This window comes from Calidris pugnax, unplaced genomic scaffold (assembly GCF_001431845.1).
Source record: "Calidris pugnax isolate Ruff unplaced genomic scaffold, ASM143184v1 scaffold28, whole genome shotgun sequence".
Lineage (NCBI taxonomy): Eukaryota > Metazoa > Chordata > Aves > Charadriiformes > Scolopacidae > Calidris > Calidris pugnax.
This window is the reverse complement of record NW_015090842.1, coordinates 9775603-9789830: the sequence shown is the minus strand read 5'-3', so window position 1 is coordinate 9789830 and position 14228 is coordinate 9775603. Positions and strand designations below refer to the sequence as shown.

Here is a 14228-nt window from a genome sequence, read left to right as displayed (position 1 = left end):
CACAAGGACACCCCACATAAGGAAGTATCCAACATCATCTTTGCTCCAGGGAATTTGTGGTCTAAGATAGAGTTACATAAAGCCTGCTCCTACATAAAACCTTAAGACAGAATTCCCAAAAGCCTTTTGACTGCTACCAAGAACGTTCCTCAAATATAGAAGAATCTCTGTCTGATGTGGGTTTTAAGTTAAGATGGGCCAGACTCCTAAAAGGGGTACTTCAGAACAAGCTGGGGTTGCAGGACAAAGTCTTTAGTCTTGTGTTATGTAGGGTGACACATATAATGAGCGTGCAGACCCCTTCTGGCTTTACCATGCAAGAGTGGCTCATAATTAAATAATGTCACCCTGGTTCTTGTCAAAGAGACACTAAAGCACAAGAACCAGCACTGCAATGAGGTGAAGCTGAAAAAAGGCCTCAGCAGATCCCCCATGGGGACAGCCAGCCACCAGCAGCCCCTGCCCAGCACAGAGGGGCATCGCTCACCTACCTGATGTTCTCCTGGCAAAAGGCACGCACGAAATCCTGGACTTGTGGCTGAAAGAAATGCTTGTCGTAATACTCTATCAGCTTCGCATAGACAGTGGGCACTGCCATGAAGACACTGATACGGGGAGCTTCGGTGCTTAGGAACTTCTTCCAAACCTATAAAGGAAGGGAACATACACATATAAAAATACACCTCAACATAAAGTGTAGAGGGAAGTGATCATCAGCACTATCAGTGCTGCCTCCTCAGCACCTTTGAGGAGGTTCATAAGTGAGAGCTCTGCAAACACTTCATGAAGCAGTGAGCCCTCACTGAGGGAAAACTGAGGTACAGGCTTGTCCAAAACAAAGCCACCCTGTGCTTCTCACAAACAGTCAAACCTCTGCAGTCTAAGACTTCTGGAAAGTACAAACAACTGGAAGCCTGTTGTGTGCACCTCATCCATGTCCAGAACAACAGCTCCCGACCCTCATCACGCCCAAAGCACAATATCCAATTCTCTCATCCCACCAGTGGATCACCCACCTGCTTTCACTCCTGATGAGGACAAGACGATGGAAATGGTGGTTTTGGTGGTTTTTAGTACCATCATGTTACAGCCAAGATTTTGCTCATGAAGACACAAGCTTGGGGCACAATCACTTAATTCCCTTATGGTGTACAGCTCTTCAGAGGCTACACAAAGCCACCAGCTTTTCAAAGCATGGCAGCTCTTCTTTGGAAAGACACCAAGTCACATCCAAAGAACACGATCCACAGGCAGGAGCCCACAGACTCAAACTTTCGAGGGAGAAATGCTTTTAAGCTGGATGGCAGGTCTGGGAAGAGAGATATTGTGCACTTGACCTGGAAGTGAGACTCCACTGCAATGAAAATGGTCATCTTCTGGTGAGTGGGCACAGAGACATGTCCCCAGTGAGCTCAGATGAGCCACAAGAAACCAGCAGCCAGGAAAGAGCAGCTTCACCAACCATCCTCATCTCATGAGGAACGGTCCCTGCGGGACAGATGTTCTTCAGCTGCAACGCCTGCTAACCTGTGGGAACTACAAATGGGGGCAAATTCCAGGAGCTGGCTCTGCTGGTGGGGAATGAAGACGGAGCAAGCCCTGGCTGCTGTCCTGACAGAGCAGCCCCACCTGGGAGCAGTTAGCAAAGGGTAAGAGCCATAAATATTACAAAGTGGGCCTATTCCTCCCACACCTTGCCACTCTTCCCCCTAGGTGAAGCTCTTCCCAAGGCAGGAACGATCCGAAGGCATCAATAAATAAAAGGCTGGGGTGACGGCCGCTTCTTCCCGTTCGCTCCGGTCCCTGCCCCGCTGTTGACAAATGTATTTCCTAACGGCTCCTGACAAGGCAGGCCGCCTCTCCCCTCCCTGCCCGCGCACGCTCAGCTGCACACAGGCGTGTGCGGCGGCGAGGAAAAGCAGGAATTGATGGAAGGTGAACAAGTGATTCTCCTTCATGCTGTCACTCTGCCCCCTTCCCCTCCGTCCTGCTCGCTCGGGCTCCATTTCATTACTTTCTACTTCGCTGCCTCGGCGCCGCCTCTCCCCCTCTCCGACCCGCATCTCTCACTCCGCTGCTTCAGAACAATCAGCTCCTCAAAAAAAAAAACAACCCACCACCCCAGCACCACCATGTTGTGATTCTTAATAGAGGAGGACACAGAGGACACCGTCCCACTGAACAGAGAGGAGATCATGCTGCCTCCCAGCCCAGAGATGGTCCTTGATGGGGTGAGATGAATACACAAGGTGGAAACCCCCCGGACACCTCGGGATCTGGGACATGAGAACTGCAAGACCCCCTTGGCATCAGGGAAAGCAGAAGAAGAACATGACTTGCCCAGACTGATGGGTGACATGCCCGGAGAGGAAACATCACGCTCCCTTGAAGAAACCCCACCAACCAGCATGATCCCCTAAAACAAGCTGGAATAGCCAAAATTGCATTTAGAAGGATCTAAGCCCTACCTTACTCCTCCCAGCCTCTTTCCCCAAAGATCTTTTTCTCTTTAACCCCCCATTATCTTTCCCATTCGAGGCAGCGGGATGGAGAAGGACCTCTCCAAAGCCAGGGGCTGAATGCATGGACCTGCTCTCCTCAGCCTGGTGCTCCCGAGACCCATTGCCTTGGGCAGGGAGAGAGGTGATGGCAGGGACCAGGACTGTGCCGAAAGGATTGAAGGGAGACAGATGCTCAGGGCTGTTCGATCCTTGCTGTGTGACTTTATTTTTTTGCCTTCCCAAGTTCAGAGCAGCTGTGGGAGAGCGCAGGCAGGCTTCCAGCCTGGCCAAGCAGCAGAGTTATTTTCACATGGATTTGGATTTGAAAAAAAAACCCCAAACTACCACTCGGAAACACAGCAGATCTCTCTTGCACCTCAGAGTCCCCTGTCCTTGCAGGCCTGCTCAGCTCCTGCCCTAGATAAAATCCTCCCTACCGCCCCTCCATCCACAGGGGCAGCTTTTTCTGTGTCAGTCCGACTCGCCCCAGCAACAGCCCCTTCCTGACGATAAGCAGCTGCCTTTGGATTTGTGCCACCAGCTGCCGGGGCGATCTGCTGACAGCCAAACATCTCCACCTGCTCTGCTCCTCAGCCAAATCTGGATCCGACCCGTGTGTTTTAACGGCGCTAAGCACCGAGCCGTGGTACAGAGCTGGCAGCCCCAAGCTCCCCCGCAGACCCCGAGCTGTCCAGGGGGCTTGTCACTGCCCAGCCAGCTGTAACAGCTATTTCTGTTTTATAACTATAACTTCACGGTTTGAGAGAAGGATCTGGGAAAGTCTCGTTACCTGGGACTAATCAATCAATCCTGGGGCTTGGACAGGCTCAGAGCAAGAGGCCAGCTTTGCCCTTCCAGCCCAACAGCATCCTCCAGCCCCCTCAGGCTTAGAGCAGCACAATCAATCTCCCCCTCTCCATTATCCCATGCGTCACCGTCACCACATCAATTACCTGGGGACAGGGCATCGGCAGCCCATCATTTCATTTTATTTTGCTCACCTGATACCTCAGGACCCCAAGTGCTTTTAAAAAGCCATGGATTCTGGAGGCAAACACAGCACCGCGCGCTCACCGGACACAAGGGAAGCAGCAGACACAAGGGAAGATGCTCAGGAGATGGACCAAGATTCTTTTTAAGACAAACGAGGGCTAGAAACACAAAGTTTCTAACAGCTTCCTATCAGCAATACTGGCAGGGAAAGCCCAGGGCATGCTTACAGGACCAGGCTGCCTGAGCCAGCAAAGAAGTGGGAGACCTTCTGTTCCCAAAAGCCTTCCCTTCAGCCTGACATTCCTGATTTTCTTCCCCTCCCACTGCACAAAAGCATATCTGGGCAATTCCACGGGCTGGCCAGTGGGATTTTGCCATCAGTAAAAAAAAAAAAAAAAAAAAAAAAAACGAAAAACAAAAAAACTTTTTTTTTTTTTTTTTTTTTTTTTTTTTTTTTTTTTTTTTTTTTAAAAAAAAAAAAAAAAAAAAAAAAAAAAAAGGAGAAAATGACACCAGTGGGTACAAAACAAGGCCAGTGAGACACAGCTGTAAGATTTTTCCCATGTATTTCTTCCAGCACACAGATGGCACAATGGTGACTGAAGACAGAGGAACGTGCAAGCTGCTCCAAGAGGTGGTCCTTCCATACAGCAACCTTCCCAACCAGCCTCCAGATCTGCTAAGATCAGCTGAAGCAAGAGATGCAAACACAGAGGAGAAAAGACAGTAACTTTTTTTTCCTTTACAGAGGCCTCACCTTCAGAGGGAGATGCACAACGCTGTAAACGAGACAGAAAACACCAAATCTACCAACATCTGGGCATCTTCTAATGCAAAAATAAAAAGAAGAGAAGGTGGCAACAACCCTTTGTCTGCTAAATCTTCCAACATTTTGCCTGACACAGGACTCCCAAAAACAGCCAGAAGAGGTGCAGACAAAAATCAAAAAGGTCTAAAAGCTGAAAAAGAAGTGAATATCAGCATGGATTTTCCCATCAGACCCCAAACAGCTAATAGACAGCCCGTGCTGCTGCCTCTATTGACAGACACAACAGCTCCCCTCTCCTATGAAATTATTGTATCGTTTTCAGTTGTTATTGAATTTTTTTTAAACCTTTTCAAAAGCAACAATACCCCTAATGCAAGGTTAAATCATCCCTTTACTTCCCTTTTGATGGGGCAGACGGGTTTGTGCTGTGCATCGATCGCTGCCGGGCAAGGGACAGGGCTGCCTGTGATTTTCAGAGCATCTGAGAGCAACAGGCAGCAACACCACTGCAGCCCAACCTGCTCCTCCTTTGGAGAGACCCTGTGCCCAATGTCGAGGACAGAAAGCTCCCGTAACTCTACAGAAGCACCCAAGGGATGGCAGGGCCATGCCCAGTGCCAGCTTATCCCCGACAAAGGCAGACGGGCACGACATGAGAGGGGAGAGCATCACAAGGAGCTCTGCTCTCTCCGAAGGACCAAGCCACGGAGGATCCCTGAGCAATAGGCAGAGAGAGAAACATTCTTCTCTTCAAAGGGAAATCGGGCCCTTGGTGGCTTCGTCTCATGTTTGTTATAACCCCAAACTGTTTGCGCTCTGCACGACTCTGGTTTTAATCATTTATTCATCAGTGCAGTTTGATGGCCCCTCTGCATTCCAGGCTGAAGCTTTTAAACCCTTCCTATGCTGTAGGCATACTGAAAGGAGCAAGTGCTTTCCCTGGGACCTGGTAATATAAGTAAATATGACAGGCTCTGGTTCCATTTTTTATATTTCCCCACACACATCAAAAGACATTACTCTGGAACAGATGCTGAGGACAGACGGCAGATCTGGGGAGACGGGAAGAAAAACTCTAACTTTTTAAAGCCAGGTCTGCGAGAAGTGATCAAACATAATCCATTCACTAGTGACCCGCTCCTCCCTCCACCGACTCCTCTTTGAGTCGGAAATAAAATTACTCCTCTGAAGCCTCCCATTAACGGATGAAAAGACAATTGCCTTTCTCCAGCTGAAACTGGATGGGAGACCCAATCCCCAGCATGCCACCACCAGCAGCATCTTAGTGCTGCTTGGTTACTGGAGATCAGGCTCCTCTGCCTGGATTTGCTTTTCTTTTAAAAATAAACTAAAAGAGCTGCCCAGGGTGATGTTTGCAGAAGTGACAGATCCAGGGGAGAGGCTCACTGCGGTGCACGCTTCTCCTTCCCGGAGGCAACGGTGACTGCTGAGCCATAGATCTCCCCGCAGAGCCCAGGGAAGGTATAAAGCATCAGCGCCCAGCCTCAGATAACAGCAGCAGCAAGGACAAACAGTCTGGTCTCAGATGTAGCACAGGCTGCCCGTCTTCACGAGGAAGTCAGGGGTGTAACCATACCACACAGCAGCCACCCCGGAGCAACACCTCACACGTAAGAAAAAAAACAAAACCTTGAGGAGCATCAGGTCTGCAGCACCCTCCCACCACGGGGAGAAAAGCTGCCACGGATGACAGCATGTTCGCAGCACGTCAGGGGAATTAGTCCCAAATCACACACTGGCTCTGGGCGCTCATCATCCCCATCAGGACAAATGCCTAGAAAGAAGGGTCCAAATGAAATTAACGATTTTGATGGCTTCGCGTGTGACATTGTAAAATTCGGTCTGATTTTTAGATGGCTTGATCCTTGGAGGCACCTTAAGTCAGACATGCAGTAACGCTGGCACCAAAACAACAGCTCCTTTTGGAACTTTAGGGCAAGAAATCTGCATCTCGGCATATTTATCATGGAAGCAGTTGCAGGGCACAGACAGCGTTGTCATTCTGCAGGCAGCACACCACGGCTCCAAACCTGCCCAGCAGAGCCAAGCAGGCAGCGACCGCCTCAACTAGGTCACACGGAGCTGAGAATTCCATAAGCTTCCCCCATCTCTCAGAGCAAGTTTTTTTCCTTCATGTTTTTGAATACTTACATTTTCCCCTCCTGCACTTCAGACTAAAAGACCTCCTGGGATCTGATCTCACATTTATCAATACGAAGGGCTGACAGGAAGCCTTTTGCTATTAGAACATCTCTCCCTTCAGGAGAGATCAGAGGTGGTCCAAGGCAAAGCCAAGGCATTCCCATCATTCACAATGTGGATCCACAACGGCCAAAAGCCTCAGCAGAGGATCCTGCAAAACAGACACTGACCTTGTGACTCACTCCAAAGGGCTCCTGTCCACAGGGTGCCAGGACAGCCAAGTCCCCATCCGGAACGGGGCCACCAACGTGGGACTGTCATGACAAGAGCACCGGCACGGAGGACACCTGGCTTCCCCTGGGTCTGTCTGACATTTCCATCGAGTAACAGTCACACCACAGGGCGTGCTCAGCCTTAGCAGCCGCCACTGAATCGATGTGAGGAAGGGAGATGGAGAGAGGGAATCGCTGGGGAATGGATGCTCTGGTGCCTGCTTGGTGCAGACCCCAACTGCTCCAAAAAGCACTTCCCCGTGGGCTTCCTCTGATGCCCGGACGAAGGCAACTCATGCTGCACTCCATTAAGCAGAGGCATTAAGAATATCTCTTCTCCCCTGCTGAGCAATTTGCACAAAAACTATACAAATCGAGCATGTTTAGAATTTCTACTCCTGCGTAAGAAAAAAGGCAGGCAATTCACACAGGTTCAGAAGCAGCTGAGAAATGCTGGATGCCTGCAAACAGGAGCGGAGCAGCTGGAGAAAGTAAACTCAGCTTGGAAGCAAGTTATGATGGGAGGATCATATCGGGATGCTTAGGCTGCAGCTTGCTCTGGCTCCAAAGAAGGTTTCTGCCTTCCTAGCTCTCACCCTTGAAAAAAAAATAATAAATAACAACATCAGAGCCGCCCTTGCCCCACACAACTGCTGGGAGGAACGCACACTCAGGCTCACTGCTGTTCTCCTGCCTGCTCCCAATCCACATACCCACAGCAGCACTGAAACATCTCCCCCCAAGTCAGTGTTGTCATTCCCAAGCACCAGAAGCTCACCCGGGAGCGCTGGGATCTGCTCCCACAGTCTCCAGGCAGGATCACAGGCAGCGGCCCGAGAAGGGCTCCCTGTGGAGACACACTGCACCGCAAGGAGTACACGCACCAGAGGACTTATCACATCATGTACAAGTGGACTGGAACGCTGGAAATTAAGGGTCCATTTACAAACCCTTTATTAATAAATGATTAATAGATGCAGCCATATTTTTTAATAACTTACAATAAAAAGATGCTACGGAAAGCTTAAGCAAGACAGTCTTAACAGATGGTGCTGTAAAGTGAATTATAACATGTACAGTAGCTAGTGCAAAGTAATGGATGTCCTCATTTAATAAAAAGAATCTGATTTTATGCAGCAACTTTCACGCTTGAGGCATCTCAATACACTTTAATGAGCCCTTGTGGCCTCAGCAGTAGCTTGCATGCAGCCGTGGACATCAGATGCTGTTTTAGTAAGAGAGTGGATGTTGGTCAGGACACCGGGGTCACTCCACAATCTTGATTTTTTTAACCTTTCCTTGGACAGCTACCAAAAGCAGATGGAAGGGCCTGAAAGATGCCACCTCCTAACACTGCGCTGCAGGGAACGACAAGCAAGCCTTGGTCCGGGGCTTGAAACGCCTTCTAACTAAGAAAAAAAGAGCATTATTACCACCACTGAAACCAGACTGGCATCTGTATCCACAACTATAAGGCACGCCGCAAATTATGTAATTTAATAAACACTGTAATAATAAAGTATTTATTTTGTATAATGAAGTGTTAGTGATTAGAAACCAAACACACATTGGGCATGCTGCTGCGGTTTCTCTTGAACCCTTGCCAGTATCACTCAAGGCTAAATATGTCTGCAGCAGGTTGAGAGTAAGTTCCTAGCCTTGTTTTGATCAGCCTGTCAAGTGTTTTAGCTGCCGTTCGAGTTTCTTTATATCACACTATAATTGGCTGCTTTCTCAAGGTGCAGCGAAGGAAAAAAAAGCACACAGCAAAACTCGGGCTCCTTTTGCAAAATCCTCCACTGAAACTCTGCTGCTTTTCTGAAAGCTGATTTCAGTAGCAAAGGGCATTTTGTAAACAGCTGGTGAAAATAGACTGGAACTGAAAGGCAGCTTGCATTAAACTCCACAAGAAAGCCTTATTTACCCTCATGTGCTTTCTTTGTAGTGTCGATCAAACCACTTTCAACTCCCAGGGGAGGCTCTCGGAAAAATAAAGGGAAAAAAAAAAAAAAAAAAAACAACCAGAAAAGCAAATGACATCCTTCAGAGCCCGAATGCACCTGAGAGCCCTCAGAACCACACTCGCTGTGGCAGGCACGCTTACCACCCCGACCTCCCTGCCCAAGTTCAACCTCCAGGGTCAAGGGGACGCCCTCCAGCGCTGTCCCCGCTTGCCCTTGGTTGTCAAGTCTGGGGGAGAGCTTTGATCAGAGAAGGCAGGCGGGGGTGTCCCCGCTCCCCAGCACCTGAACCCATCCTTCAACGTCAGCTCATTGATTTGCAGATGTCGGGAGAGAGCAGAGAAAAACACAAGGGTATAAGGGACAATCAATCACCGGTGGCACAGGACGTGGAGAAACGCGCCCTCCAGAGGGCTTGGCTTTGCTTCCAGGCTGCCAGCACGCTCTTCCACCACCTCACCAGCATCTCCACGGCTGGACAGGCTCAAAGCCTTGGATTTGGTGAGGCACATGTCCCTACTGCTCCCTGAGCTTTTAGGGTGACACCCAAAACACACCCAATTTGGCAATGAGCCTTGAGGAGAGAGCACTGTCTCTGCCAGGGGACCTTCCTGCCACCTTCTATCACAGCATCCTACCTTTTTACTCTGGAAACACAAATGCAGAGCTGCCCCTCCAGAATTCTGGGATTCCACACCCCCCCGCCCCGGCAAAAGGACCAGTGCTCAGGGAACAACTGGGTGTTCAGGTGTCAGGGCCATCTTGAAACAAGAAAGGAAGCGTGCATTTTCTGTGGTTGCTTCTCTGAGAAGTAGAAATAAGCAATGAAGAATCCCACGGTCTTGCAGTCGCTCAGGTCAGAGCCCAGACTCACCCTTGCCTGACAGCAGCACAGTCAGAGGCTCCTGGGTGTATCCCACACCTTTGTACTTTGCCCTTTCAGTGTGATGAGGCCACCCAGCATATGAATAAATACAAACAGGTAAAGCAGCCTGTTCAGTTACAAAGCACAGGCTTGATGGGCTCTTTTCACTTTCCCAGGGAGTTTATATGACAACTGCACATTTCCTTTCTCCTACGAGGTGGCACCAGCACCTGCAAACCCAATTGCTCCCTTAAGAGTGACACTACAGACTCCAACGTCTCTCACCACCCACGACACCGGGAGACGCAGATGAAGGGTGCTGGATCCCAGGGGCCAGTAACTGTAGAGACTGTTCCACCTTACTGTCAGTTGCCCTGTTCCTAGGCCCTTTTCTTCCTCTCTTTAGGTCGGCTGCCTGCCACCATGGCAAGGAACAAACGAGAAGCAGAGCACTGGGACTGGCAGTTCCTGTCTTGGCTAGAAAACAACATTTTTAGCGTGTCTCTACTGCATTCAAGTAAGGTTTCCCTCCTGCCACCTTTCGAACCCCTCGATTTGCAAACCCTCTCTCATACCGTTGAGTCTAAAGCAATAGATCTGTTAACACTTGTTTCTCCACAAAGGAAGAGCAATGTTTCCAGGCAAACAATGAGCACCAGTTATTTCTCTTACCTGGGCTGCAAGAAACTCTGAAGCTTGCGCTCATAATGCAATACAAAACACCGAGGACATCGGATTGGAAGGGAAAATGAAAATTAATTACTAAGAATGAACTATCTGACAAGCAGCATAGCTTCAAGCAGCACACCGCTAACACGCAAGAGAAAAATCCAGTATTTCCACCTTTCCCAGTACTAGAAAATTAACAACACTTATTCTGGGTGCAGATGGTCTTAGTGGGTATTTAGAAGGGCCCAACTCCAGTCAAAGACCCTCAACATCCCAAGGAGTGATGGTGTACCATTATGACTACGTACGTCACACTTAAACAAGTTGTAGCCTCCAGAAGAGCACATTTACCCCAGACTGAGAGTGTCCAAAGGAAGGTGTTTTATTTTTTAACAGTCAGTTTGTGAACCACATGCAGCCAGTGGCTAAAGAGGCTGGAATTCTTTAAGAAATTATTTCCAAAGTTGCTCTAATTACAACACATGGGGTCTCGCTGCTGAATTTCAAAGACAACGCGCCATCCCTCCAGGCTTACCATCTGTGCATTGAATTCGGGTAACATGATGCATGTCGCTCCCACCCAGAGAGGACAGAGGAGCTTATTGATCACCCCGTGGACATGATGTAAAGGCAGCACGTGGAGAATAACATCCTCCTTCTTCCACTCCCATTTTTCAACCAGTCCCGTGGTCTGCAGAAGAAAACACACAACCCAGCGTTAGGGAAAGAGGAAAGACTCCTATTGCTGGGAAAGCCTGAGGTATCCCAGGGCACAGCTGGAGGCAGAAATCCCAGACCTCCTGGAATGATGCCTGGGCACAGAAATCTTTCCTTTAGGGTCAGCACGAGCAAAGTTCCCACCATAAAAGTAAAATACAAGAGGAATCCCTCTTGCATTTTGTCAGTACACATCTTCATATACATCAGCAAAGTCCTCCGCGCTACTGAGAAACAAATAGTCAACAATGATTTTAAGTAGGACTTACAAGATTATTAGCCTGGTGCTGCACAGGCAAAGTTGACAGAAATAGTAATCAAAAACCTAATTTTCCCAGAACTCTGTTGACATAGTTTGGACACCAATGATATTGGGCTTTTAGCACCGGTAAGGGATAGTCAATACGAGCAGAAAATCACTATCTGATAAACAGAAAATAGGTTTCATGTCAGTAAAAAAAAAATATCAAACGTCTAAAATACCCTGTTATAATTATCTAAATAATAATCTAAAAATTATCTAGGATAATTATCTAAAGTGTTAGACCTCGGGCTTCTGGATGAACAATGCCCTTCAGAGCCCAGTGTTAGCAACTGGAAAGCTTATTTCCAGCCATCTAAAAATAAGAAAAATATTTGAACAGTGGAATTTAGTCATGTCATTCACAACCCTCCTTCCACATGGCAGGGAGCACATTTTAGGCTTGTCTGCAAGACAGCACAAAAGACGGTGACTGCTCAGGCCGCCTCCCAAATGATCAGCATATTTGTAAGGGAATAGATTCTTTGCCCAATATAGCCAAGCCCTGGCTCTATCCGTCAAGGCTTTCACACCACTCCCGACACCGCAGTATCTCAGCACCCAGGACAACGTAAGCTCTCGGAGGTATCTGTAAGGCACGATGTATTCCCCACCCTTTTTCCCTAATGGCATGAGTCTACCAGTTGCAGGCAGTGATAAGCAACTGGTGAGGGAGTCAGCAGACTCGTTCAAACTTTTAATTCCTTTTGGCTCCGACAGCTAATGGATTTTTTGCCTTGGGGATATATAGCTGAATAATGCACAGACTTCACACGGTACTGTACTGGGCTGGGCTAAGTTATGTTCCAATTAAGGGGAAAGATTCTTTCCTAGTCACAGTGAAGAAAAGCAAACTGCAAAGAAAATCTTTTTACAACAGGTCTCATCCCTTCTGCTTTCCAGGAAAGCAAGGAGAAGAGCCCATCAGGCCCTGGCTGCAGTGGCAGCACAGCAACACCAAAAGGACAAGGTTTAGAGTCTCAGTCACTCTTCTGTGTGGTCACCTTAACAGTTTTGAGGACTTTCAAGATACAGCCCCACAGCTCTGTGCAGGAATTTGGTTCTGGTAAGGTATGTTGTGCTTTGGGGTTTGCAACCCCAAATCAACTCCAAAGGCCAAGACCTCTGTAACTTGGCACAAGCTTTGCAGGGGGAAATCAGCACTCACCACAGCTTGCACGTTCTCATGGGTGCTGAGGACACCTTTCGGTCTTCCTGTTGTCCCACTAGTGTAGATTATCATGGCTCCTCTGTCTTTCCATGAGGAGCAGGTGGTCAAGGGACCCTCTTCCATTGCTGCATGACTTGCGGATCCATCAGTACGAGACCTAAGAAGAGGCAGAACTGGGACTCCCAGCTTCTCAGCACTAGGGGCTATTTTCCCCACATATTCCTCTGCTGCGATGACCAGAGCGCTCTGTGAATCCTGAATCACATACTCCAGTTCCTGTACGGGGTGTTTCTTGTAAAGGGGCACCGCTATGCCCCCGCTCATCCAGGAAGCCCACTGGGCCACCACATACGAGGCATCATTGGGACACAAAAATGAGATCCTCTCTTCCTTCAAGTCCCTGCTGGAGCACTTCAAAGCTCTACAGATCTCCTGGGACAAGCGTAGACTCTGGCTGAGAAGGTCCCTGTAAGTGTGCTCACCGTTTTGGTCAACGATGGCGATTTTATCGCCAAAAGCCAAAGCCCTAGTGAAGACAGGGGTAATGTCACTGCTGAAGGCTGCCCGTGTGGTTTGCAGACCCCTGTGGGGACAGCCAGCCCTCTTCTGTCTGTGCCACCCCCATCTGCAATGTGGCAGGTCCCGGACGAGGCATCGAAGGGACCGGCTCGCTGGGGGGAAGAGCAGGGAGACCAACATCCTGCCAGCACCGCCTGTTTTGAAGTGATCTGCAGAAAGCAATTATAGGAACAGATAAGTACGTGCAGTGATTACCCAAGGGTTTATTCCCACAAAGGAAAAGCGGTAGCCTTCATTTGAATAATACCCACTGTATTATTAATGTTTATGCTTCAGACTGCTGCATCCCCAGTGCGCTAGGCCCTGCCCGGATGGAACAGGAGACAGAGACCCTTCCCTGCACAGCCTCCGCGTCCCTAGAAAAACAGTCCAATTTAAATTATGAAACAGTTTTCATCGATCAGTAATATCAGGACACTAAGTAGCGGCTACTTGAGGTGCCATTCTAACTCAGTGGGACCAGTGTTTAAAGTAATTAAAGACAACAGTACCTAGCTCTCAATTTACAGTTTCCACCACTTTGGTAAACCACTGCCTCGCTCTGTGTTTCGAGTTAGGCAGCACGGAGCCAGACACGAAATCCAAGCCTCCTAAGGCTTTGCCCAGTGGAGGACTGTTTCCTGCATGAGTTTTCATTCGAGCAATAGCACGTCTAAGTACAGGAAAGCGCCCAAACCCTCCCACCTGACGGGCCATCCATCATCAACACCGCTTCAGCTCAAAAGCTTTCTACGTGACAGACCAAGTGGTTAACAGCTCCCAAACAGCCACAGGCAGCAGGAGCCCTGCCCGCGCCGAGCAGCTGGTTTTCTCAGCAAACAGCAGCAGGGGAGCGCAGTCTTGTACACACTGACCTGTGGGATTGTTCATTCTGAAACTACCAGCCTGGCAGCACCCGGAGCTGGGCAGAGCATCAGGACAAGCTCAGACGCGGCATCAGGCTCCACAGGGGTAGCCAGAGCTTGATCTGAGCCCATCACCCCGGCCCAGCCGCTCCACCACAGCGGTGACATGATGCACAGAGGCATTTCAACAGAGCAAATCTCCAAAAGAGAATGGGGAGGCGTACCAGCGCCATTAAAGGCTTTACAGGAAGATGACAGGCTGGAACAAACGTCACAGATTCTGCCTTTGTGCTTAGACAGCACGATGACATCAACTTATCTGCTCATGGGAGACATTAGCAAAAAAGCTTTTGTGGTAACGGGTAAAAAGTCCCTGAAGCTTGCTCTTTACCCCCCTTTTCATCCTTCCTTTGAAAAGGAAA

The 14228-nt window shown here is 49.0% G+C and overlaps 1 protein-coding gene across 1 annotated transcript in view; it reads right to left on the bottom strand.

Annotated features, from left to right (window-relative positions):
• Window positions 1–14228, bottom strand: part of ACSF3 (acyl-CoA synthetase family member 3) — a 66260-nt gene that overhangs the window by 49759 nt on the left and 2273 nt on the right. Inside the window, exons 2-4 of the mRNA XM_014942545.1 lie at window positions 12380–13110; window positions 10729–10884; window positions 492–646 (exon numbers count right to left, since the gene is read on the bottom strand). Coding sequence (XP_014798031.1) covers window positions 492–646; window positions 10729–10884; window positions 12380–13081 — 1013 coding nt within the window. The 5' untranslated portion in view covers window positions 13082–13110. The remainder of the gene's footprint in view (window positions 1–491; window positions 647–10728; window positions 10885–12379; window positions 13111–14228) is intronic.